The 25476-nt window shown below is 48.3% G+C and overlaps 1 protein-coding gene across 2 annotated transcripts; it reads left to right on the top strand.

Moving 5' to 3' along the window:
• The first annotated feature begins 1256 nt into the window (after positions 1-1256).
• Positions 1257-23754, top strand: GOLM2 (golgi membrane protein 2). Of its 2 annotated transcripts, XM_062642718.1 has the most exons (10): positions 1257-1731; positions 7804-7858; positions 8980-9082; positions 10046-10136; positions 11030-11174; positions 11794-11874; positions 12214-12312; positions 13696-13869; positions 18087-18254; positions 22139-23754. In XM_062642718.1, exons 1-10 carry the CDS (start codon positions 1405-1407, stop codon positions 22207-22209), a joined length of 1314 nt encoding a protein of 437 aa, XP_062498702.1. In that variant the 5' UTR covers positions 1257-1404; the 3' UTR covers positions 22210-23754. The 2 variants fall into 2 exon arrangements, with proteins under 2 accessions (XP_062498702.1, XP_062498703.1); XM_062642719.1 differs by lacking the exon at positions 18087-18254.
• Positions 23755-25476: the final 1722 nt, after the last annotated feature.

Here is a 25476-nt window from a genome sequence, read left to right as displayed (position 1 = left end):
GAAGGGGTCCCTGCCCGCGGCAGGGGCTGGAGCTGGATGGGCTTTAAGGTCCCTTCCACCCAAACCATTCCCTGGATCTGTGATTTTATGCAGAGAGATTTCTGAGCGGACTTGCACAAGTTGGTGAGAAACCAGCGCACCTCAACCCCCGCTGTTCTGAGCTCAAACTCGTTACGCTTATACTGCATTCACATTATTGAGACAAACGTTTCCTCCCCACAGCGTTCAGGTTTGCACAGAAGGGGCGCACGGGGCAGAACGGGCTGAGCGGAGCGGAGCGGAGCTGTGCACCGTGAGCTGTGATTCGCCACGCTACATTTAGCACACGAACCGACACCGCCATCTGCAGCAAGCAGATTGGCAAATGAATTGCCTACCAGCACAGAAGCCATTAGAAGTGCCAATATGCAAATATTGGCATGCGAATATGGTATAGAGTGAGTGCAAGAAAGGGATATATACACACGGTGTGCCACCACCACAGCCGACAGGTTCTGCATGGTGCATGGCGCCTGCTGCACCTCAGCAATGTGGTTTGCACGTTAATCCTTACACGGTGTTCTTCTTCTTTCTTTCCGGAGGAAAACCGCTCCCCTTGGCTCTCCACATCCCCCCAGCACCGTCCTGCAGCCTGAAGGGCTCCGGTTGTACAAACCGCTTCAAGCCCGAGGCGCCGGGCCACAGGAGTGCAGTGGAACCGATACCACTACGGGAAGGGGTGTATGGGTGTGTGTGTGTCTGTGTCCCCGTGTGTCCCCGTGTGTGTGCAGGCTCTGAGGCGGTGCAAACTCCCATGCCCGCCTTTGTTGCCATCCGCCTCCCCTCAGGAAACGCGTGTCAGGAGACGCGCTGAGCAGCCAACACCGCTTCCTCCCCCGTGGTTTCGGCCCAGCCCGCAGCCCCGGGTCCCGGTGCCGGTGCCGCAGGGGATGGACGTGTTAGTGCTGTTAGTGCCGCTGGTGCCGGTGGTGCCGGTGCCTTGTCCCTGTGTCCCGGGACAGAACCACCCCCGCCGCACCACCCTCCCCGTCCCTCCCGCACAAGATGGCGGCGCGGCGGCGGGCGGAGGCCGGGCTCTCGCGGGAGGCAGCGGCGGAAGGGGCGGGACGCCAGGCGGAAGAGCCCGGTGCCGGCCGGCGCGGCGCGGTGCGGTGCGGTGCCGCGGTGGCGGCCTGACCCAGCTCCGGCGGCGCGGGTAGAGCCCGGCTCGGCTCCGTGTCCGCCCGCCCCGCGCAGCCGCTTCGTGTCCGTCCCCCCCCGCCGGGGATGCCCCCGGTCTGCCGGGGCAGCGCCTCTGCCCGGCGTTGGGCTCCCTGAGCAGCCCCCAGCCTGACCCTGCTGCTCCCCTGTGAGGCTCGGGCGGAGGCGGGGAGCGGGTGAAGGCCCCGGCGGGCGCTCTCCCCCATGGTGGGCTTCGGGGCGAACCGGAGGGGCGGCCGGCTGCCCTCGCTCGTGTTCGTGGCGCTGGTGGTGGTGATCGCCATCCTCGCCTTCAACTGCTGGAACGCCTCGTCCCGCCAGGCGCTGCTGCAGGAGGAGCTGGCCGAGCTGCAGAGCCAGGCCAAGCGCACCGAGGTGGCCCGGGGCCGCCTGGAGAAGAGAAACTCGGACCTCATGGGCAAGGTGGACTCCCACAAGAAGCAACTGGAGCAGAAGGAGGCCGACTACAGCCACCTGAGCAGCCAGCTGCAGGCCAGGGACGGCCAGGTGAAGAAGTGCGAGGACAGCAAGGTAAAGAGGGGGAGACGGGAGGCTCTGCCCGGTGGCCGGGCTCCCTGCGGCCCCGGGCGGGTGAACCGAGCCCCCGGAGCTGTGTCGGGCTTGGTCGCAGTTGGAACATTCGCAGCATGCTCGGGTTTCTGAAAGCATCCCAGAAAAGAGCTGAAAATGCCCAGCACGGGCAGTGTGTGTGCGGACAGTGGAAACCCGAGAGCCCGCTGATTTCCAGACTGCTGTTTTTAAATGTGTTCATTTTCCTTCAGCTTTCCTCGTCTGCTGACCTTGTGTGATCAAAAAGCTGTTCACAGCCTTAAAACGACGGTTAGTTTGGCCTCAAGGAAAATGACACAAGTCTGACGCCCAGGTGCAGCGCCCTGAGCTCCCCTGGCACAGCACAGCCTGGTCCCTGCCTGTGCTTGGGGCACAAAACCCTGCTGCTGCTGAGGCAACGTGTCATTTTCCTTAGCTGGGAAGGAACAGGCCAGTGTGAAATCCAGCCTGCCCTGGTGTGTGCGGGCGGCCTGGGGATTTCTTTTGTTGTGGAAGGGAGGAGGAGTTCGTGCATCAACTTTCATGATGATCCCAGGCAGCTGGTACAGAGGAGTTACACGGGCGAGCGCTTGTACTCAGCCGTGCACGGCAGCGGGTACTGTTCGTATGCAGTTCCCGGTTCTGCTGGGTGAACGCTGTTTCTCTCCATGGGATTTATGGAAATGTCACGCTCTCAGCCTCGTTACTCTCTGAATTTGTTTTCCGGCCCCTTTCATGAGACACATTTGATGAGCAGTGTAAGAAAATGCATTTAATTGTCCCAGAAGAAGCTAAATACATGCACATCTCATTACAGAATGAGCCTCCTTCAAGCCAATGAACTTTGTGTTGAAGTTACGTTTTCTTTCCTGCCGAACCATTAAAATGAACCCATTTGTGTGTTCAGCAAACGTGGCACTTTGAGTTTATTTTTGTTTTCTGAGATTGGAATAAAAAGCCTGATCAGATTTGTCACAGGGGACCAGTGCTCTCGGCTGGAAACTAATGCCACTAACACCGGGGTGAATAATCCTTGATACTCTGAAATCTAGATTTAATTAATAAATAGGTATTCTATCCATGTCAAAGTCTGAGTAAGAGCTGAACCGAAATTGAAGCGGTTGGATTCCAGCCTGAACGATTCTGTGATTCCAGAGCAGTTAGGTTGTAACAAAGCTGTTTCCCCTTGCAGAAGGCAGAAAACCAGCAGTTTTCAAAACGTTTGGGTGTTTTGGTTTGGGCTTTTTTTTTTTCATTGTTGGCTTTTTTGAATTGAACTTCCGTATGCAAATAGAGGACAAATAGGTATAGTTGTTCTTTGCCCTCTTAGTAAAAGCAAGCACCCAAAGGTGGGAGTAGCTTGAAAACAGTACAGGTGGTGGTCAGTGCCCTGAGCTGGAGCTCCCTTTCTTGGGCTGTTGAGGGCACTAAAATAAGGGGAGCTCACAGCTGGGCTGGAGAAATCAATGGAGGAAGGCTGCTGATGGTTGGTAGATGCATTGAAACTGCCTCCAAGCTGTGGGCTGTTGGAGAAGTGGCCAAGGGTCTTCAAGGGGAGTACTGTAAGTGGATGCTGGTGGTGTGGCTGCTCTTTCTGTGGATGAGGTTGGGTTCCTGTTACTGAGCCTGCATTCATAGGGCAACGAACTTGTTTTGTGCATCATTGGCTGACAGGTGTCCAGCTCCTCAGTGACATTCAAGTAAGCCATCAGTCACTGGGCTGCGTGGCAAGGCTGGCTTTTAATACAAGACATTTTGTACATTTCTGTAAGGCTGTGATGTTTTACAATAGGACACCAGGCAAGGAAATGAGGGGGTGAAGTGAGGGTGCCTGGCAAGGGTTGCTGGAAGCCAGAGCCTGCTCTGATGCATGATGCAAACCAAGGTGCTGTTGAGCTGTACCTGCCTGCTGACCACTTTGTTCTCAATAAACCTGGCCAGTCTTTGGACACTCCGAGTCAGGAGGGGACCAGGAGAAATGTGAGCAGCAAAATGCACCACTTAATTTTATTGTTATTGTGTGCATGCTGCAGTATATGCCTTGGATCCTCACTCTTTGTTCTAGAAGCTGCCACTTAAGGCCAAAGGAGCCAGTAGCTTTTGAATATCCCCTTTTGTTCAAAATGTTTAGTGGGCCTTAACAGGCAAGAGCAGCAGCCTGGTTTATCAATAACCAGTCCCTGTCCCTTTCTCCTTTCCTCCCATGTGAACTCCTATAATGTTCTCGGTGGCAACAATCCTGGCTGGTTTTCCTTCTAAAAAAAACCCTTTAAGTGACTAGAGAATAAAGCTCTGCTTTAGGGAATAAAGATCTGTCATAGAAAGAAGTAGTGAGTAGAAGGTATAAAGTGTCTGACCAAAAAAGGCTTGAAGGATAACTGTTTTTCTCTGAAAATAGAATTTGGCAAGGATGTTCTTGGAACAAACTGGGTTTTACCAGCAATCCATTTGTGAAATGCAAAAGCCAGAACCAAACACCATCACTGGTAACTCCCAGGTAGCAAGTGATCACAGCAGGTCTTCGCTTGTTTCATACAAAACTCCTGTGAGAGATGCTTTTCTGGTGGTTTCTTTAAGGCTTTCTTTGCCTTGTGGTAATGCAAACTGGGTGTTCATTTCCCAGTGTTGAAGCAACTTGGGTTTCTGCAGGCAGCTTTCTCCTCACTCAGTGGTGTCTGTAGTCGAGCCCAGACCCTTGTGTGTCTCCTCCCTCCTGCCACGTTTGCAGCATGCCATTCACTGCACCAGGATGTTTGCTCTTGGGACCAAGTGTAGGAGTGTGACCTAGTGTCTTGTGGGGTTTCAGTTAGAAAAGAAAAAGCCTGAGTTCTTGGGGTTTTCTTCTCCTGTCACAATGCGATGAGCTCATGGTGGTCTCTTGGACCCCGGAACAACCAGAGGAGCTCTGGAGGCAGGCGGGCAGTGATTGCCCTGCTGTCTGGGAGGTGATGTGTGTGGGTACCATTAGTTTCCTTTGCAGCATACTGCTTCCCCCCCGCCATCACTTTGCACATCCCTTTGCAATAAGCTCAGTAAGATGAAGGGCAGGGATGTCTGGTGGAGAGCTGCCAGATGGCAGCCACCCAGTGTGGGGGGGTTCAGAGCTCTGTGGTTGCCATTGCGCCTGTCTCATCCCAGAGCTATGGCTGGTGCCCCGAGTGGTGCTTCACAGGATGGAGCTGTGGGGTAAAACATCCTTGGGAGCAGCTGGCTATGTTATTTGTTGCCAGAACTCCTTGATAGCTCCTCAGTTTGCAAAGCTGTGATACTGAATGATCTTCCATGCTTACCACATGCTCCTGATGCTCACTGTCATCCCTGATGCTGTACTAATAGCATGGTCATAGCAGAGCCTATTCTGAAAAAGGCAGTTGGCAACATTAGAAGAGTCTTATGCAAAGAGGCTTTTGAGCAGCTCTCCTGTGCTGTTCCTGCACATGCCTTAGCAATGTGTTGGCATGAACACTCGTGCTGCTTGGACAGGCACCTTGGAGGGTGCTCTTGTTGGGTAAGGAAATGCCCCCCAGGGAAGTTACTGCATGACTTTATCATTATCAGAAAGCAGCACCATCTGTGTTCTGTCCCACCATCCATAGAGAGAAGCTCCAGCCTGCTCCTGACTTCCTCTTCTCACCTCAGCTTTCATTACAGGACAGTGTGTTACCCTCCAGGCAGCACTGGGAGGGTTGTCTTGCATGTACAGAGCTCTGGCATGCGCAGGATTTCCGATGTTTCTTCCCTGTGCGGAGCTCATCGGGCTCCAGAGAATTTCTTTTGTACATCCCAAGTGCTTTGGAATGGATCTGAGAAGCTGCTGAGAAACAGAACATACAAATAGGACTAAAGGGGGACACAGCTCAGAAAGAACTGGACTTGTGCCATGGTTTGTGGAGTGTGTTTTTTTGTATGTGTAGGTGGAACAGATCCCATGAATCATAAAAAAGCTTCTTCCCTTCCTCTCCTTCAGATGAGGGACATTTGCTGTCAGCTGAGCTGTTTTGGATATAAATCCTGTCACTTCTCTCTGGAACTCAACATCACCAAGATGAAAGATTGTGATAAAACTGATGCTATCTCCAAATCAAACCGTGTAGCAGACAGGCAGCCCACCCCCAGCCTGTGGCAAGCCCAGTGTTTTATGGGATGAGCAGAAGCAAGCCAGGAGGAAGAGTTCATGTATGATGAATTCTGATAGATGAAGGTTTGAAAACAGAACCTGCCACTTCCCTCCTTTGTTGGTAGATTTACTGGGCTCTGGGAAAGAACCGCTTTAGAGCGGAGGAGAGGGAAGACTTGGTCATTATTGTCGGTGGCTTTGCAAAATAGGAAAGGTGCTTTTGGTTAATGCTCAACCATCATGGTTTGTACCTGTTCCCCCATGGCTTGATGGAGAGCTGAGTGCCTGTTGGAATAGAAGGGCTCAGTGGTTACTTCTGCCTGTGCTTCTGTGTGAAGTCCAACACAGGCTTTCATTTAATTGAGTGTTGTTCTTTGTGCATCCTGTAACTGGAGTGCCCTGAACCTCTTGGTGGGCAGAGCATGTGTGTGACTGTTGCTCCAATGTGTGGCTTGAACGTGCCGAGGCTGCTCCTCAAGCATCCCTGGGCTGTTCCCATTTTGTATGTGTTTCAGAGCAACGTGGTCAGGGATCTCGGGTTACCAGGAGATTGCATCATTTGCCATTCTTCCTAGTTTTGGGAAAAGCCTGTGAAGTGGCTGAGCCTTCCCCCCAAGGTGGGAGCGTGGTGGCAGTACCTCTTGGCTTGGTTCTCAGCCTGGGCCAGGGTTTGCTGCCAGCATTGCCCATGTATGCAGTGCTGAGCCAGGACACTGCAGTCTGGCACAGAGCAAGTGCTGGCCGGAGCACGCTGTTCCGTGAGGAGCCTCTGGGATGTGGCTGGAGCTCTTCCCTGGACCCGTGCCTCCCTGTACGCTGTGTTCTGCGGAACATCACGGCTTCAGCAGTGCTGGTACGGCCGGAGGGCTCCTGAAGGTGGAAGTGCTGCCTCAGCCATGTGGGACGCATTGAATCCCAGGTCCAGAGTGTGTGCGTCTCTCAAAAAGCCTTCATGCATGGTTTTGTGTTTAAAGACGTGAATAATTTGCTGAAAGGGAAGGCAGAGGTGGGTGGGGAAGCCTTAAAGTAAGGACATGTCTCTTGTTTGGTCCAACAGGAAATGTAGGTGACCAACTCGGCCACTGAGCTTCAGGATCCCTGTGGGAATTGCAGTAGCCTGAGTATGTCCCATGCCAGAGCAGGGCTGCTTGTGCCTCAGTTTGCTATTCAAGAGGTAGTTCTGACCTTGCAACCTGAGAGTCACAGCCCTGTTTCAGCTCCCTTTCTAGAGTTACTGCTTACATCGATCACGAAGCTGCAAGAGAAAGAATTACAGCATCAGTGTTGCCTGATGAGTTGTGGGGTTTTTCATCCTTTCTCAGTATGTTCTGCATGTGCATCTTTCTCTTTGTTTCTGCTGTCTTTGTGTAAGAACAAGGCAAATCATCTTTACTTAATGCACATGCATTTCTCATTTCTTGTAACTATTTATTTCCTTACTAAAAATACCCAATGAAAAGCTGGTGTGGAAGGCTGTGGTGTCGGATTCCCTCTCAAAAATAAAGCGTGTGTGGTGAATATTTGGTAGCATCACATCACTGATTTACTTTAAATAGCCATTAGGTAAAGAGTGGCTGTGCTGCTGATGCTCTGCTTATTTTTATACCCTTGCCTTTGACACTGGGGATGCTCCGAGGCCTCCTGCAGTGTCAGGATGCAGTGTGCTTCTTTAGTGCTGACAGAATGGGCTTTTTTGGATAGAAATACGTTCTGGAAATCAATTGAAGTCCTTGTTAGCAAGGCCTAAAGACAGCGCTCAGGTTGCTGGTATCACTTACAGGTAACTAAATATACATCCCTTGTGTTTACAGGAGCTCCACACGTCATTCTGATAATCCTTTATGTACAATGTCTTTACAAAGCAAACAAACATGCCTGAGCCTTCAGCCTCTGACCTGCTGATGCTCTGTACTTACACCACTGTTTCTTCCTTTCAGATTAAGCTGCAGAACAACATATCCTATCAGATGGCAGACATACATCGTTTGAAGGGTAAGGAGCTCGTGGCTCAACGGTGGTTTGGCAGGCTGGGAAGTTGTGTGTTTTCACTGCCTGGGTACTGCCGAAAACATCTTAAATGAGAGACCAAGTGGTGCTGGAGCATTGTATAAAGTGAAATGCCCCATCCCTGGCAGTGTTCAAGGCCAGGCTGGACGGGGCTTGGAGCAAGCTGCTGTAGTGGCAGGTGTCCCTGCCCATGGCAGGGGGTTGGAGCTGGATGAGCTTTAAGGTCCCTTCAACCCAACCATTCTATGAAATGTCACTATATGTGTTTATTGCCTACTCTGGATAAGCAAAAGGTTGGCTTTTGCTCTACTGTCTGCAGAAAGAACATGTTCTGACACTGCTCGCTTCCAAGAGACTAGAATAATTTTCATGACCAAATACACAGTTCAGCCCAGTTTGGATCAACAGCATTGTGATACTCAACGTTTGAGTTAGAAAAGGTCCAGAAAACATCTGCTGGGGCTGTTCTATGCAGCCATGATGACAGTGCCTGCAATGCTCCTGTGTGGGTTTCAGAGTGACCTCGAGCAGCTGATGCCAAACTTCGAACACGCCTGCAGACAACATACTTGGCACTTCTGCCTCTGTCTCTGGAGGTGCTACTTAAAATAGCAGGAAGCATGACAATTATTTGTAGCCTGAGGAGCAGGGAGAGGAACTTCCAGAACAACTGTGAAGACAGGAAATACGTATTGGCTTTATGGGTAGTGTGAAGGTACCTTCTGTTGTACACTTTCTGCAGCAGAAGAATATTTCATCATCACCAACCTAGTAGTACTTCTGTGTCACTCAGAATGGCAGAATCTTTCAGGAAATTAAGGAGATTTCCAACAGATGGGTGAACTAGCATTGTGTGAGTCTTCTGAGTGAAAAGGTAAAGAAAAACTTAGGGGTTTTGGCATGGTATGAGAATTGTTCTGTAATTCACACTGACATCTGGCAAACACGAGTAAATTGGCATCTTTGTCAAGTTACTTAAAGGATCTTTAAAGTATATCTAGAAGGAATAACATAAAGCTTGAGCATGTTTTTAACTTACTTGGCAATACTGCCAGTTGTAGCTTCTTCTCTTTCTGTTTCGTGTTGGTTTTTGCTGTTTGCTCTAGAACAACTGGCAGAGCTGCGTCAGGAATTCATTCGCCAGGAGGATCAGCTGCACGAGTACAAGAAGAACAACACGTACCTTGCAAGGAGGCTGGAGTATGACAGGTAGGCCTTCAAGAACGGTGGTAACTGTGGGTTTCTGTGTGTGTAGTGGAAGTCTGTGCTTAGTAAAAGTGCAAATTAATGCTGTTTCTGCTAATCCTCGAACTCGCGTGTGCTCACTTGGTGATGTGACCGTGACTTAGCTGGTTGGTTGATTTCAGAGTTCTATTTCTCGTGGTGTTCTGCTCCTCCCCCTGAAGTGACTCATGATCCAAGAAAAAGCTCACTTACTGGAGTTGTTCAGCATTGGACAATTTTAAGTCAATGCATTTTTTTTTTTAAGTTGGAGATCTTGGTTAGCAAATGCTTGGAGGAGTCCAGTTGAGTGTTCTATGATTCTCTAGGACACAGCTCTAGGAGTGTAATTTTATTTCTTTCACTGAAGTAGACAGCATTGTGTAGATTGGAATTTGAAGCTGACCTCAGCCTTTATTTGTATTCTTTATTCTTTACTCTTTGGTGTTGAGTATTAGTGGGTTTGTGGGAGACAGGAGTTTTGTTGAATTGGGTTGATGGTGATGTGGCTCATTGGAAAAGTTGGGATCCTGAGCTGTGTCATCCAGATCCTGTTATTTGAGTTGGTATCAGTAACTGATAGTGGTAGTTGTGCATCTTCTTTGCTGAGAGCCATGAGGGGAGATCTTGCTTTCCTGGAGGAGTTAATGTGTGCTGACAGGTTAACTGTGGAGTTCGACTTTCCCGTTGCTTTCCAGGGTTTGGAGACACATTCGAGGCCCTTCTGTTTCTTTTCCTGTTTTACTGCTCTGTCCCTGTTTTTATCCAGTTCTGCTTTCTTTCTGTATTCAGTCCATTTCCACTCCATTCCAGGGCAAGACTGTTTGGACACTATTCTTGTTCTAACTCAGGTTTGGCTTTCTGTGCCGCTTCATATTTTTCCCCTTATTTTATTTATGGGAGAGCAGATGCAACAAATGAAATGTAACTAACAATGTGTTTCTAATCAAGTCTGCAGTGTGGGCAGCAGATCAAGGAAATGAGACTGCAGCATGAAGAAAACATCAAGAAATTAATGGACCAAGTTATGCGGGAACAGAAGGTAATGCACAGCAAAGTTTTGTTGGGTTAGAGTCTGATGTCCTGTTTGTTTGACTGAGCATTGCAGATATGTGGAGGCTTTGGACATTTCTTCCCTACCTTTTGGTTAAGTATGTTCCTGAGCAGCCCTAAATGAGTATCAGAGTACACACATCTGCCTGTTCTGCTGTCAGTGAACTGAGCCTTGGAGATGGGGCTTAATTCCTTGCTCTGCTGCAGCCTTCCTACATGACATCATTGTGAAGGATTTCAGTTTCTTCTCTGTAAAATGGATATTACTTTACAGCTCTCTAGGGCAGGATCCGTGTCCTTACAGCCTTGTATAGATTACTGCAAAGGGGAACCTGATCTCTGTTGAGGCCTTGAGGTGCTAATGTGATGCAAATAACAATGGCGTTTGAATGGTATCAGGGGTGTAATTATGTGGTGCAAGCTGCCACTAGAACACGGGCCTCTTTCCTACAAGCAGATGAAATAACCTGCTTTTCTTTAAATCTAGTTTCCTTACTTGTCTCTGTTTACAAACAGGCAACGATAAGGTAAAGTTAAAGTAGATTTCAGTCTTAAAATCTAGAATAGTTTCAGAGTCTCTGATCTGAGGCTCAAGGCCAGTGACACCTTAACCTGTTTGTTTTACACTTGAGCCACATACACCAATATAAATGTCTCACAGCCCTGCTTTATTTCACATTTTGTGTCCTGTGTCCATCCTGTCATCTCCTACTCCAGGAGTTGGGTTTGTAGGTGGAGGAATTCTGCTGTTGGTCACTTTGGTGATCATGTCATTCAGAAATGCTGTTTTGCAACCTAAAGTAATCCTGAATTTGAGGGTGTTTGGTTTGTCATTTTCAGGGGTGTGTTTAATGCTGGTTCCTTCTGAATTCGTTTTAACAGGACACACAAAAAATTCAGTCCAGTAAAGACACTGAAGTAAGTCCCAATAATGATGACCAGCCGATACCTAAGACTGTTCCAGAGACAGAGGATAAAAACACAGTAAAGAATGAGCAGCCTTCAGATCACGTTGTAAATGGCAAAGGTATCTGTTAGGTTTGTTATTTCTGATGGATAATGAGCCAGTCTGTGGTGTCCTCATACAGAATCCTGCATTTCTCTGAAGTAGAACAGTGAATTATCTCGGGGTGAGCCAGGGAAGGAGCATCCTGTTGGAGAGCTGGTGGCTGGGGGTGAGAAGCCTTGAAACCACTGAGCAATGTCTAGCTGGGAGGAACAGTGGGAACCTCTGGTTATCAGCAGCTGTACAGAAGGCTCCTAATGAGTAATTAGTGTGGTTGTGTCCTCCCTGAAGGCCTCGTTAAAAGACAGATGGGGGTTCCCTCTGTTTCTACTTCTTGTGCTGCTGAATCAGCACATTTTGGTATCAGTTCAGTGTCTGTTCCAGTCAGCTTCTTGCAGCAGGCTTTCTGACCTCAGCTCCCAAGAGCAGTACGTCTGTTTCCCATCCTTTTCTGGAGACTGCACTGATTTTGGGAGTGCTGCTCCAGAGCAGTCTGCAGTGCAGCACAAGGAGTATTGTAGCTGTGTTATCAATATCGGATGCATTCTGTGGATAAAGGACTTTTCTCCTGGTCCTAGAGTCTTCCACAAGAGGGAGATTGACTGTTAATAAGGCAGCCTATTCTATTCTTGTCTTACAGAGAAAATCAAACCAGGAGGAGATGCAGGAATGCCTGAAATAGAGGATAATGACCCTGCTAAAGCTGAAGACACTCCCACTGGTTAGAAGTATTCTCATACTTTCACATTTGGGTTCTTGGTGTTGTATATATTCTGTTTGAATACCATGTGTTTCATAGTGAAAGCAAAGTTTTAAAATTTCTCTATGGTAATAATATTCAAGTGGGGTGTAAAATGGGGTAATTTTTACTGTGCTTTTGAGGTTTGAGGTCTCAGCTGAATGCTGATAACTTCATTATTTTTGTCCCAGAAATCTTGTCTTTTATATTGTAATCTATGGCTTAAAACCAAGAAAACAACAACAAAGTTGGCAGGGTTGTTAGGGGAAGATCTGGTATACACTGCCTGTTTCATGCTTTTGTCCTTGCATTTTGTTTTAGCTTTAAAGAAGCCACTCATTTCAGCTCCTAAAAGTGAAGCTCATCAACCTGTGTTAAATCTTCCAACTGAGCAGCCTCATGCTCCAAATCTGGCACCAGGTAAAGATCTTTCTAGCAGGTGGCAAGTCAGCATTTTATAGGAAACCCACTGTTAATGTCTGCTGCCCTGAGTGTCAGATGTGCATAGCCAGACCCTTCGTGGTGTTTGATGTGCTTGCAAAAAGCAAGCCAATGATCAGTCTCTGCAGGATACAAGGCTGCACGTGTCCTTAGTCTGGCTTCCTGTGGCACTGAGGTTCTGTGATCTTTTTATCCATCCCCCATTAATTTCTGAGTCTTTTGACCAACTTCAGCCAAATGAGAGAGTTACAAGTTTCAAAGAGAAGTGCTTCAAGATTTCTGCACTGGGCAGAGGAGAGTAATTGAAATTGGTATCTCCCCTTGGGGGTACTCATTACCCAGGGCTGCAACACATCACCGGGAGTTGATTGTAGATCTGTTGGTAGCCTGTTCTGTTTGGAGATTAAACAGTGGTTAAGTTGCTCAATGTCCTCCTGCTCCTGTGAGCAGCTCACTTGAGGGTGACTGGGGGAGAGTTAGGATATGAGAGAATTAAAAGTACTGCGGTGACGGGTTGGAAGAATTGCAGTTAGAAAGGGCATGAATCCATATAAAATACACTGAAATTTAATGCTTGTGGATCAAGTCACTTTGCTTTAATGTCAAAGATAAGGTTAGAGTCTATCTGCACCTTTGGCAAGTTCAAATACTGCCCTGCTAACAGCCATTCAGTGTAACATGCTTGTTACATGTGTGTGACACAGCAAACAGCTTCAAGTTTATTATGCCCATCCTTGGGCCCTTTGGAAAAAGGGGCAGCAGAAGCATTTCTGAATTTCTTTCCCTTGGCAGTGGCTGCATAAGCAGATGAGAGCACCAGAACTGGTGAGCTCGAAGCCTCTGTACGTTTTTAGAGTTTATTATTTCTAAATGTCAGATCTTTTAAATAGTTCCTTTCCTGTTGTTCTGAGGCAGTGCTTTTTGACTTTGATTAATGAGGAAACATTAAAGACAGCAAGTGAAAAGCTTGCTGAAGGAAACTTGCAGTTCAGCAGCAGCAGGTTGATGGGGATTTCAGGGGGTACCAGGGCTTTCTGTACTCCTTGGTTATGTGTTATTATAGTTATTATTTGCAGCATAACTGCTGTGACCTTCTGCAAGCTTCTTCTCATATCATAGCTCTGAAGCAAGAAATGATGCTCAGTAGACTTGAAAAGCTGAATTTTACCAGGAGAATAAAGAAATACATGAACATATTATTGTTCTGGGCTTCATCAAGCACTTAAGTACATACAGAAAATCACCTGAGAAGGTGACGACTTGGATTGATTGTGTGTTAACTGTGAGGAATTCTCTTTTGCAGTAGCTTTACAGCCTGCATTTGGAACCACGTAAAACTGAACATGCTTCCTTGCTCTGTAGGTGTGCGCAGTGATGCTGATGGAAACGCAGACATTGTCAAGCAGATCCCTCCCAATTCTCTCCAGCACTTGAATTTTGAAGAAACCATGGAAGGCCAGAAGGAACACAAAATTGAGACAGACCATATCAAAATCCCAAAGAGCAGAGTCAGTGACTTGCAGAAGATGAAGCAAAGTAAGTTGCTAATATCATATGCTTCAATAGAGTAAAATCACTTCAGTTTCTGTCTGTAATAGTGCGTGTCTGGGAAGTGGGAACCATTACAGCAGGTGGTCTTCTGGAGAGTAAGCCTGAAATGTAATGTGCTAGTGTGTAAAAGATACACCTTAATGAGGCATCTTTCATATATATATATATATATATATATATATATATGGATCTGTATTCAGGCATTAAGAAAAATATTTGCTTACAGGAATTACAAATGCTTTTGGAAGTTACTACACATTTAAATAGATTAAGTCAAAACCTTTGACACATGTATGATAGTTACTTATATTCACACTATTACTTAAATGAAGTTTTGGACAGTATCGTAAGAGTTCAGCCCTTATATAGAGGGTCTTTGGGTGGTGCATTTGTACTGGCCAGAGGTTTGTCCTTCTCTGTGAGAAGTCTTCCAGAACCCTTCTCTTCCGTGCCTGTTCAAGGAAGGAGCTGATAGACAGGACCAAATCATGTGTGTGTTGTGTGTGATGGTGGTGATGCTGCTGAGGCTTAGTGGGCAGGCAGCAGGTAAGAATTGCACAGCCATGCACAGCTGTGAGATGTCTCTGTCATAACACCGGGAGAGTATTACACCTACAGCATCTTCCTGTGGGAACGTCACACTGAAGTTTCCTATGGTATCAGTGGAGATACAACACTCCTAAGTATTAGTATAGAGTATAGTATAGAGTATTCTGACTGGGTGTACTGTAACCTAGTTATTTTAAAAGGACTAATTCTGATTGTTAAGCATTTGGGTGAGGAAGGGGAACTTGGAAGAAAAAACCCCTATGCCGAAAAATCTTTTTGGGTTGTTTTGTTGTTTTTTTTTTAAAGCCAAATAAGATTTTTCTTTCTATAGCTATTATAAATTCAACTTTACACTTCTTTGTGCTCACAGCTAAGTAGTTTCCATTTAGGCTTTGGTTTCTATTATTAAAATCATGCTGTACTCCAAGATGGCAGGTTGTTACATCAAAGCAGCATCCTCAGAGCCATGAGAATTAGGAGGCTACAGAATCCTTTTCTCACAACAGAGGCATGTATGAATGCTGTGGATCAGATACACAGTGGTACAGAAATAGTGGTTTTGGTGAAGTAGAATCCTGAACTGGTTTCAGTGACCAGTGAAGAGGATTCTGGAAGCTGGAGTCACTCTTGGGGACATGAAATTGTGAATTCACTTCTGTCACAAGTTTTAGCTTGGGCAGTTCCCTTCCTTAGAGTAAACCTGTAGATAACTGAAAGTGCCTGAGAGGTTTAAGAGCCCACCTGGAATGGCTTCTGAACCATGAACAACTCTGTAGTGTGATGGTACCTCTCTCAGAAAGACATCTTTAGAACGTGAATGGAGGGAGGATGTGAGGAATTCCAGAGACCCAGCAGCTCTGAGGCCTGGAAAGGCACCAGAACAAGCCCTCCATCAGTTTAAACATGACAAGTGGTTAGCACGGATTTCTCAGGAACAGACTGTGACCAAGGGAAGGGATCTGAAAGTGTGTCCTCAAAGGAAAGAGAGCAGCAAAAGCAGGAACCTGGCTTTGTTGTAGGCAGATGAATGGAGACCTGGTCAGGAATAAACCACTATTTGGTGGGTGCACAAAAGACTGTTCCAGGCATAGGTATTGCTAATGGTTTTATTTGCAAAGCTTCTGTGAGGTTCACAAAGGTGCATCCTCTGCTTGGTGGTGGTTGGTATTTTGAGTGCTGGATGACCACCGATGTAGGAGATGCAGCTTCACAACATAAAAGCTGGTGAACATGAAGCAGTCTGCAATCAAGAACAGGGAAGTTCCTGCCCAGAGTGAGTGATGCAGTTCGGGCAAACCGATGTGGGCAACAGTGGGTGTTGGTCACTAACAAACGTTTGAAGTGAGGTTTTCCCCTGGGATGTGATAACAGGATGTCAGGATGATGAGATGCAGTAGCTAACTCTGTTTTACCTAGGCCAGCCTCTGGCTTTAAATATCAAAGATGATGGGAAGCTGGAAGGAATTCAGGGGAGAGAAAAAAACAGGGTTTAGTATGAGAGGGGAAAAAGCTCTGAAAAGCAAAGGGCTGAAGAGGTAGGGAACAGGCATCAATTTACTGTTGTCTTTCAGAAACAGATCTTTTGGGAAGGCTTCAGGGATTTTAATATCCCTCATGGATGTTCTGTTGAAGCGGGGATAGGGGTATTCCAAACTGATGTGCAACCTGGCAAGCTGTGCTTCCACCCTGTATCCTGAGATGTACAACACAGTTTTATCCAAGGAGCTGCTTGAAGACCCTGTGCTTGCCAGGTGCCCACAGCTGAAGTGACAGAGCCTCGTGTTTCAGTGGTTGGGGTGTTCAAATGGATGTGCTGTCCTCCCCGGGAAAGGGGGAATGAAGGGACCTGGCTTTGCAGGCAGGAGCAGCGAGTGGGATGGCTCCACTGCAGGCTGCAAGTCGGTTATCATCACATTTCCTTTTCTCTTTGCTCCTTCATATTTGGAGTAGCTTCGATGTAACTATGCAGTGAGGGAGAAACTTTATCACCCATTCAAATAGCTGCTCCAGGTTTGTGGCAGATTTATTTCCCAGGGGTCGGCAGTGGCTGTTTGGAAAGGTCCATCAGTGCCACATCCATGCCCCTCGTGTGGAGGAGCCCAGTCTGGCACACAGCTTCCACTGGGGGTGATTACCTGGCTGGGTGTTGGTTACTGAATGCTTCAGACCTTGTTGTGCACCCAGCCCATGGACCAGTAAGCAGTGCTCAGGGGATCTGTCCTACCTCCCTGCTTTCAGAATCAGGGAATTTCTTCCCAAAATGTGTTTTCCTTTTAAATTTTGATTTCGAGGTGCAGAGCTGGGCACACTGTTTTTCAGTGCACTTGGGTGTCTTCCATGGCTTGTTTTATATTTGACATGTGTGAGTTGTACAGTTCTGTCTGCTTTTTATATAGGATGTAGTGGCCAAAAATACAAACAGCAAGGATTACTCGGCTGGGGATGAACAGAGAATAAGACGCTACACTTCTCATTTCTAAGCAGATCATAGTTTCTTCTAGTTTGTGAAAATAACTAATTCCTGTTTCTGTACACCCGAGCCTCACCAGATGCGATTCCTCTGCTTTTCCTCCCCATCCAGACAGCAGGGTGTTACTGGTTCTGTCCTGGGCTTTGTGGGCTGCCACACGGAGAGTTTTCATTAAGAAATCATTTCAGTTTTACATCTGTCCATTGCAACCCCAACCTCTCTTTAATCCTGGTGCTAAACTCATGTCCTTCAGCTTTAATTCCCTCTTTAATTGCTTCCACTGTGAACTGCTTAACATCTGCCCCTCAGAGTGTGTTCTCAGTCCCTTTCCAGCCTGTAACGATTGTATCGCACTTTAATCCTGTTGTTTCATTTCCACATCATCCCTCTGCACTTGGATCCTCTGCAGGCCCACTGTCACATTCCTGAAGCGACGGGCACGCAGAGTGAACTGCGTTGACTTGAACAGATCTGCTTGTACCCCATTAACCACCAGCTCTGAACTTGACATCACACCATTAATCTTTCATTGTGTGCTTGGGCGACTCTCTCGTCGTTGCGGAGCTCCAGCTAATTCTTGTGGCTTTTTGTGCATTGTTTCAGTGTCTGGAACTATTCTTAATTCTTTGTTGGGAGACAAAAATACTGGATTCAGAACATTTTGGAAACTGTTGAAGCCTAATAGGAAACCCCAGTGTAAAGCCAAATCAATTAGGTACTTAAAACCAGTCACTTCAGAGGCACCAGGCAGAGCTTTGCTGGGGTTTCAGCCTTGATGGTGTGGTGTGTGCTCAGCAGAGGGACCCGCATACAGGGTCTGCAGTCTGTTGCTCTGCTGTAAGTAGGAAAATGCTGGTGGTCCTCAGACATAAAGCCTGGGTACAACCCCCTGTGTCTGCTCTTCAGCGTGTTCAGAGAACTTGTGCTGGCGTTTGGGTAATGGAAGGTGGAGGTTTTGTTTGGGCTCTTACTCCAGCCCTTGCCTCTGAGAGCGAAGCTTGTAATGAGCCAAATGCTGAGGGACTCAGCATGGAGATATTCCAGGACTTGCTTCTCCCCTGTCCCCCTTCCTCCTCCAGCTGAAGCTACCCCAGCCCTCTCCTAACCTGCCGTCTGCTTTCATTTAGAGTCTCCCTGTTTCTTTTCTCTCTGCTTCTGACTTAATCCTTTGCCTACTTCACAGGCCGATTCTTTGATGAGAATGAGTCCCCTGTTGATCCGCAGCAGGGTTCTAAACTGGCAGATTATAATGGGGATGATGGTAACGTGGGTGAGTATGAGGCAGACAAACAGGCTGAGCTGGCTTACAATGAGGAAGAGGATGGTGATGGTGGAGAAGAAGACGTCCAAGGTGAGCTTGGGCCTTACCTCCATCCCATTGTGACAAAATCCATTCTGAGTTTCCTTGTTGAATTTGTGTAAAGCCTTTCTACATTGACCTGATCACAAACTTCCCATATGAAATGAATGGGCTTTAGGCAATCCTTCAATTTGGTCCTGCTCGTGCTTGAGAGCGACGCTCTGGCTGTGGGCAGTGAGAGGCTTCTAGTACCTTATTTTGGTTGTGCAGCTTCTGCTGGAGAGTCAAGACACTCAGATTTCCCAGATGTGGTTCCCACCTCCCTGGGATGCAGCCTTGGATGCTCCTAAAGCCATTTCAAACACAGAAGTGTCGTTTTTGTGACTACTCCTTTTGTCGTATCCACCCTGAGGCCGTACACAGCAAGGTCTCAGCTGGGGATCCCCAGTGTGATCTTTGTGCCTTGTACACAGATTCAACAGCTCCTGCTTTCCTCCTAACCCACCCTGCGAGCGGCTGACCCGCTGCAGCCTAACACCCACCCGTGCATGTCACCACCTCTGCATGCGCTGCTGAGCATCACCTCCATCGCTGTGTGCTGTGGACCCGCCATGCTCTCTGCCATCCTCCACCTATTGTTGGTCACAGTCTGTGAGAGGTTTGCATGTCTGGAGGGGAAAACATTTCCATAAGCATATATAGTTTTTTCCATTGAGTGCAAAATAGAGGGGAACCCCCCACTCCCCTCCCCAAACCCTGACTGATGTTCTGTGGGCATCCTGATTTTTATCCTCGTAATGCAGTTTCTCATGGTAGTGTTTCAGACACGTATTCAGTTGCTGTCCAAGCATAATTAATGGGGAAAGCTGGTACAAAGCACCTGATTTCTGTGGGCACGCATTAAGCTGTGCAGTGTAAGCGGGTTTTTGGCCAGGCTGGTGGTTTGAAACTCATGAGCAAGCAAAAGGAAAGTGTGGATCAGAACCAGGGCAATTAGTGCACTTGGTGATAGAAATGAGACCTGTGCTGCTGCTGTTACACTCTGCTCTGAGCTAGCAGTGCATTCTGGTGTTACCCTCAAGCAGTGGTTACGGTCGTGTCACTGGCAAGGGTGGTCACTGCGTGTCTGTGTGTCCAAGCTCTGCCCTGCACATTGCAGTAGCCGGTGGCTTGGATGCTTCAGGTTTAGGTCAGTTCCCCTTGGTGAGCAGGGGGTGATGCTCTGCTCCTCACCGGCTCCTTAACTGGACTTCACAAGACAACTCTTGGCACTTAACCAAGGCCAGGGAACTGTTCCTGAAGCTCTCCCAACTTCTACCAGCTGCCTTAGTCAGCCCTTGGGCCTGTCTTTACCAGGAGTATGGGAAGAGGCAGGAGGAGGCCTCAGAGCTCCACACTCGTGTCCTTGTTGGCATGAGGACATCACTACAGTGGCCTTCGTGGGGAAACTATGGGCTTTAGGTAGCAAGAGTTAATCCCATGTGTGTTACAGCTATTGCCAGCAATGTGAACAGTGTTCCTGTATACCAGGTACAAAAGGGTGGGCAGGATACAGGCATTAGTGGAGGAAAAGTGTTAAAGACCACAGAGATTGTGCTCATGTAGCTTGTTGTGCAAGGGATGTTTGTAAAAATAAGAGCTCTTGATGAAAGTGGCTTCGTAGAGCAGGCTCCCCATAGATGTGGTACTTGTCAGCTCACTGCTGGGCTGGCCTTACGATTGGACTTGGTGAAAACCTGTTATTTGATCCCCTGCCCTGTATCTGTACAGAGACAATGGTTTAGTACCTGGTGGTGAAGACAGAGTGACTTCTGGAATCCTTTTAACCAACAGTGGTCTGAGCAGTGCATGATACTGCCTCAAACCCAACTTTCCAAGCCCTCTGTTGTGCTGTTCCCTAATGACTTGCTGTTGACTTGTCCCAAGGCACAAGTCACACAGCGCAGGGAGAGGTGCCTCCAGGGACAGTGTGTCAGGGGAAGTGTCTGTTCTTCACAGGGATGTGTGTGAGGGTGGGATCATGGAGGGGGTTCAGGAGGGGGTTGGACTCGGGTAGGGGAGGAAAGAAACAATTCCTGTCGAAAAATGATTAGGAAAACATCACCTGGTTCTGCATCAGGCTGGAACGAGGCACCCGGCACATGCAAACAAAGCGGCTCCATCAAACATGGTTTCTGTGGCCACTAGAAATGTGTGGGCCTTGGGCTGAAGTTACGAGAGGCAAATACACAAACCTGAGGGATGTGTCCAGCCTGGCAGCCCAGTGTCCATCCCTGCCCCTGCCTGCGGGGATTTGAAGTGTTGGCTTCTGCTGTAGTCAGTGTGGTTTGTGGTGGCCGGGCAGGGGAGGAGTCGGTCCATGCATCAAGTGACGCCCTGTGCTGTGCGAGTGGCTCCTCACTGAACAGCAGCACATCTTGTAGGTAAGCTTCAGGCTCTCTGCTGGGAGGAGGTGCCCACCTCGCTCAGGGGCTGGTGGATAGTTGTTGTAAGAGCGTTGAAGGGCTTCAGACAGCTTCACACCGAGGGAGATCTTTGCTTTCCATTCCTGTGAACCAGCATCTTTGCGACTGTAAAGGCACAGCCCAGCTCTGAAGCACAGGAAGGGCTGTGAAAGGAAACAAGGGCTTGGTCAGTTCCTGGGGGAAGCAGGCTGGAACCCACTCGGGACAGAGTGGAGTTAGTGCAGGTAGAGGGCAGAGTATTAGAATGTGTTTTATAACCTCACTTGAAGAAACACTGAATGTGCATTTCCCTGATGGATTTTTTGCACGTGCTGCAGGAAATGGGCGTTCTGAGGCTGCACCAGGTGGGGGTTTTAACTTTATGGTTTTTCATGAGGCTCAAAAACAAAAATCCAAGGAGCAGAAATCAAGAAGCAGGGCAGAGTAGAGTGGTGGAGAGATGGGCAGTGTGGATCTGAAAGACAAGGTGGAACATCTTGGAGATTCCCAGCCTGGTTTGTGTGGGAAGGGACCTTAAAGCTCCTCCAGCTCCAACCCCTGCCATGGGCAGGGACACCTTCCACTAGAGAAGGCTGCTCCAAGCCCTGTCCGACCTGGCCTTGAGCACTGCCAGGGATGGGGCATCTTCACCCTTCCCATCCAGGACAGAGCTGTAAATCCATTGTAAGGATGAGCTGAAGGATGTGGCAGCCTGGAGAGGCAACGTACTGGCCTTGCTCTGTGTTCCCAGCAGAGCACGCAGCTACTCTGCAGGTCAAGAGGAGGCATCTTGCCTGGCGGGTCAGGTGTGTATCACAGCGTAGGCTTGGGCCAGCTGTGAAGAGCAGAACATGTTGCTGGTTCTTCAGCAGTGCTGGGAGGGAGAACAGGGATTTCACTGGCAAGAGCCTGGAAGGGGCTGGGAGCTGCCGTTCCTGTTTTTAAAAGCCTTTCTCCAGCTCTCACCCGCGGGTTGGAGGTGGGAGATGGGAGGTGATGGTGTGTGAAGCACTGACACCAGTCAGCAGTGGAAGATGCACCGGTGGTCCAGCCCGAGCAGTGGGTGGGAACAGTGTCACTGTAGCCTGGAGGGGGTGGTACCACCCTGAGGTGCACATGAGGTGCCAGCCTGAGCTCCAGAATGGGCTGAAAAGTGTTACTGGAGCTTTGCAAAGCAGCTGAGCGTGGAGCTGGGCTGTAGTGGGGGAGTTTGAAATCCTCATAGGAAAACTCTCAAATCACAGCAGTGAGTTTAAACTGTTTCATCACCTCCTGAGTTACTCCATCTCTGCAGCAGGGTTGCAGCAGTAGAGCTGAGGATGCTGTCCCAGGAGCCGACAGCCACCCCAGGCTCATGTGTGTTCTCTGTGTGTTCCCCAGTGAGTTCATTCCCAAACCCAGGCACACACTCAGTGTGGATGTATGCCGTAGCTGCTTAGATGTCTTTTCAGTAGCATTACATCAGGTTTGACCCGAGTGCTTCATTTGTAGATGATGAAGAACGGGACCTACAGAACGACCTCGACTATGGCAAGCCCCGCTTCAGTGACGGCGTCCTGTGAGCTGTGAACAGGGACAGGACAAGGCTGCACCCGTGGGACCCGACGTGCTGCAGAACTGAACCATTCCTGCTTTGGGTTCCTTACCTTAAAGGGAGCTGGTAACAAAAAGCATCACATACTCAGCAGTCAGCGAGTACCAGGAGGCCATTGTGTACATATGTGCATAGTTGTACTATTGCAGATTGTATTAAAACTACATTTTTGTTGTTACATTGAGCCAATTACTTAGACTGTTCCTTCTCTGTAATAATCTTGACGCTTCCAACTGGCGTTATAAATACGGGCTGACTTGTTTCTGCCATTTAGAGAACTTTGTAAACTGGAGAACTTGTACAGTTTGTATCTCATGTAACAAATCCACTGTGGAAACACTGTACAGCCAAAGGACTCCTTTTCTACAGTACCTGTCTGAGGGCCAGCACTCCCACCTTCCTCATGCGTGCCGTGTTGTGTTCCGCAGGTGAGCTCTCAGTTGGGAATGAGAACAGGATGTTTCGAGAACTGCTCCCTCCTCCATGTATCCGAGGGAAGTGCCGCTCCCTGGCAGCACGAACCACCTCGGTTCTGATCACAGCGACCAAATCTCATAGCTAGAGCTGGAAAGCAGCAGTTATTAGAATTCCAGTGCTTTGAAACAGCCTGAAATAGTTGTGTAATAGCTTGGTTTAAAAGGTGATAGAAATAAAGCAGCAGGGCTTGTAGGAGACCTGGGTGGATGTGCTAAAGAGAGCACTTGTGGTAGGGAGAGGCGGGCAGGTCTGTGCGGCTCTGCAGGGACGTTGTGTGTGCTCCTGCTGTCCAGCAGCATCCATCCTGTTGTCACACGAGTTAATTTGCAGTTTAATGCTTTGATGCAGGTCTCTGTTTGCCACGTTCCACGTTTTGATTTGCTGTAGCAGAAGGTTTGCAAGTTCAATACGTTTTGTATTCTGTGTTCCAGCACTTTCTGAATTTCCTGGGAATGATTCTGTTGATCTGCACCTGTGGAAATTAAGGTTCTGAACCCAACCTGCTTCTCCAAAAGGGCTACTGTGAACAGGGGGCCCGGGACCCGGGCGGGTGGACGGTCTGTCTGTACTCAGGTTCTGATCTGGAGCCACAGCTGAGGTTTGCTCAGTGCCCGTCAGTGAACCTCCAACAAGCCACAGGTTGTACAATTCTTTATTAGGCTGCAGGGATCTCTGACCCTGGCTTCACATAGAGAAGAAATAAAACCTTTCAGCCTCTGGCACGGCATCTCAAGGGGGTTTTGTTTGAGGCTCGAGTTCTTCATTCCACACTTCTGGGAGGCAGATGGGGAAGAGCCCTCTGCATGGTGCAAAAACCAGACACTGAACCTGCTCAGCATTAGCTCCCCTACTAAAACCCCACGAGAAGCAGGAACTTGTGCCAGGGCTCCAGGAACTGCAGCCTTCTGCAAATGCTCTATTTAAGCTCTATGATTTATTTTTTGTCTTACAATGTAATTTCACCCTGAATTAGGTGTTAACTTGAATTCTTCTAATGAAAGCAACAGTTATGGGTTCTAATAAATTGTTTAAGGTATGTGAGGCTTCTGGTGTTTCTCTTTGACTCTTTACAGTTGGACTAACTTTGGGCTTTGTGGAAGCTGAGGTGCTTTTAGCTGCTTGCCTCTTAGAACACTAAACCCATTTTGTGTTATTCCTTTGACTCTGCTTGAGGGGGGGCTTGTGAAAACAACAGACCCCCCCCTTTTCTGTGTCACAAGCAGTGGTCCCTTGGTGCTCGGGGCCTGGGTTAGTACATTTACCATCTTCAGCGAGGTGGTAAGTGGCAGGAAGGATCCTTAAGGTGATTCTGTTCATTCCGACTTTCTCTGTAGCCTGGTTACTGCTGGACAAGATGCAGAGTGACAAAGCTGTTGGATAACTGATGTTGGCAAACAGGTGAATTTTATCCTTATAGTTTTGCTATAACTATTATATGTACAATCAGTTTATTACATAGAACTTTTCTTGTCTTCTTGCCCCAGGCTGTCTCTTACTTTATATTTAGAAAAGCCCCACATTGTTTCTTTAGGTCAATGACAATAAAAATGGACACTTATCCTTAGCTTCCTGTGCTGACCCCCTGCCCCTCCATCGCTGAAATGGTTGCTGCAGCAGCCTTGCGATGCACCCACTGGGTCTGGGCGTACTTACAGGTCAGAACTGGTTGGGCAAACCAAGAAATTGTTTTTTTTCATAGTATTTGAAGCTGGTGAAACAGCCTGACCCTGGCCCAGGGGGATGCCTGGCCTCAACTCCTACACTTTGTGGGTTTCTCCGTTCTTTGTTTGAGAAACTGATACAGTTTTATGGCTTATTTCATGATCAGCCAAGGAAGGGGCAATACAGAGACATGAAGGTGACACACAAACATTTGTCTTGGAAGAAGATTTCACCTCTGCCATGGTCGGTGCCTCCTTGGAGAGCAGAAGGAGGGTGGCTGATGATGCACCCCCAGGCTCAGTGAAGGTTCACAAGGGGTGAGTGCTACCGCTTCCCTTTCCACAAGCACTGAGCTCCTCCAGCAGCAGCTGCTCTGCCTCTGTGTTTTGGGAAGTATCTGGCATTAGCACAGCCCCTATAGAAGCAGCTTGATCTCGGTGGGTATCCTTTTAAGGAATCCAATTTAGGTGACCAAGCACTTTACCCTTCGTTATTCGGTGATGCAGTGCTTAAAGAATTTTATTTCTAAGGGGAATTGTTCTGTCAAATTCCACTTTGGTAAAAAAAGCCAATTCTGTGTTCTTTTGGGAAGGGGCCAGACTGTGTTGAGCAACACTCCGTGCTCGGGGTGGCTGTAGGTGGCTTCCTCATGGCTCTTGCTCCTTCTTCCCCCAGCCAGCCCTGTCCCACCTTGTCCTTCCCGGGGCTCCTCCAGCAGTTCCTCACTGCCCTCCTCCTTCCACTGTGCCTGCTTCCAAAAGCTGGGACCATGGCTCCAGAGCATCAGGGTGCTTGCTTCAGTGAGGAGCAGCATCTGGGCACTGCTTGAGCTGGAAGACACCATCTGAACCATCACGCTGAAGGTGCAGGACCACAGCCAGGCACCTTCATCCTTCAGGAGCTCCTCATCCTCCAGGTCAGAGTTGTTCCTGTGCAAAATCCTGCTAGCTTAACCCTATTTGTGAGTGCTGTAGTGATGCTTGAATGGGGATAACCTCTTTGGCTGTAGGTGAGCTCTTCCTAAAGCAAGTGTCCCCAGAGGCAAAGTAGCCCCCAGAAGTAGGGCTTGCTTCTTTCCACTTGGTGCTAAGGGCTG

Source organism: Pezoporus occidentalis, unplaced genomic scaffold (genome assembly GCF_034315485.1).
Source record: "Pezoporus occidentalis ecotype Australia unplaced genomic scaffold, CSIRO_AGI_Poc_V1 ctg72, whole genome shotgun sequence".
In the NCBI taxonomy this organism is placed as follows: domain Eukaryota; kingdom Metazoa; phylum Chordata; class Aves; order Psittaciformes; family Psittacidae; genus Pezoporus; species Pezoporus occidentalis.
The sequence above is the reverse complement of the archived record's forward strand: the minus strand, read 5'-3'. Positions and strand labels throughout refer to the sequence as shown.

Coding starts and splice junctions, on each gene's coding strand:
- GOLM2 (XM_062642718.1), top strand. CDS start 1,405: ATGGTGGGCTTCGGGGCGAACCGGAGGGGCGGCCGGCTGCCCTCGCTC. Junction 12,313..13,695: donor TGCTCCAAATCTGGCACCAG/GTAAAGATCTTT, acceptor CTTGCTCTGTAG/GTGTGCGCAGTGATGCTGAT. Junction 13,870..18,086: donor CTTGCAGAAGATGAAGCAAA/GTAAGTTGCTAA, acceptor CCTACTTCACAG/GCCGATTCTTTGATGAGAAT.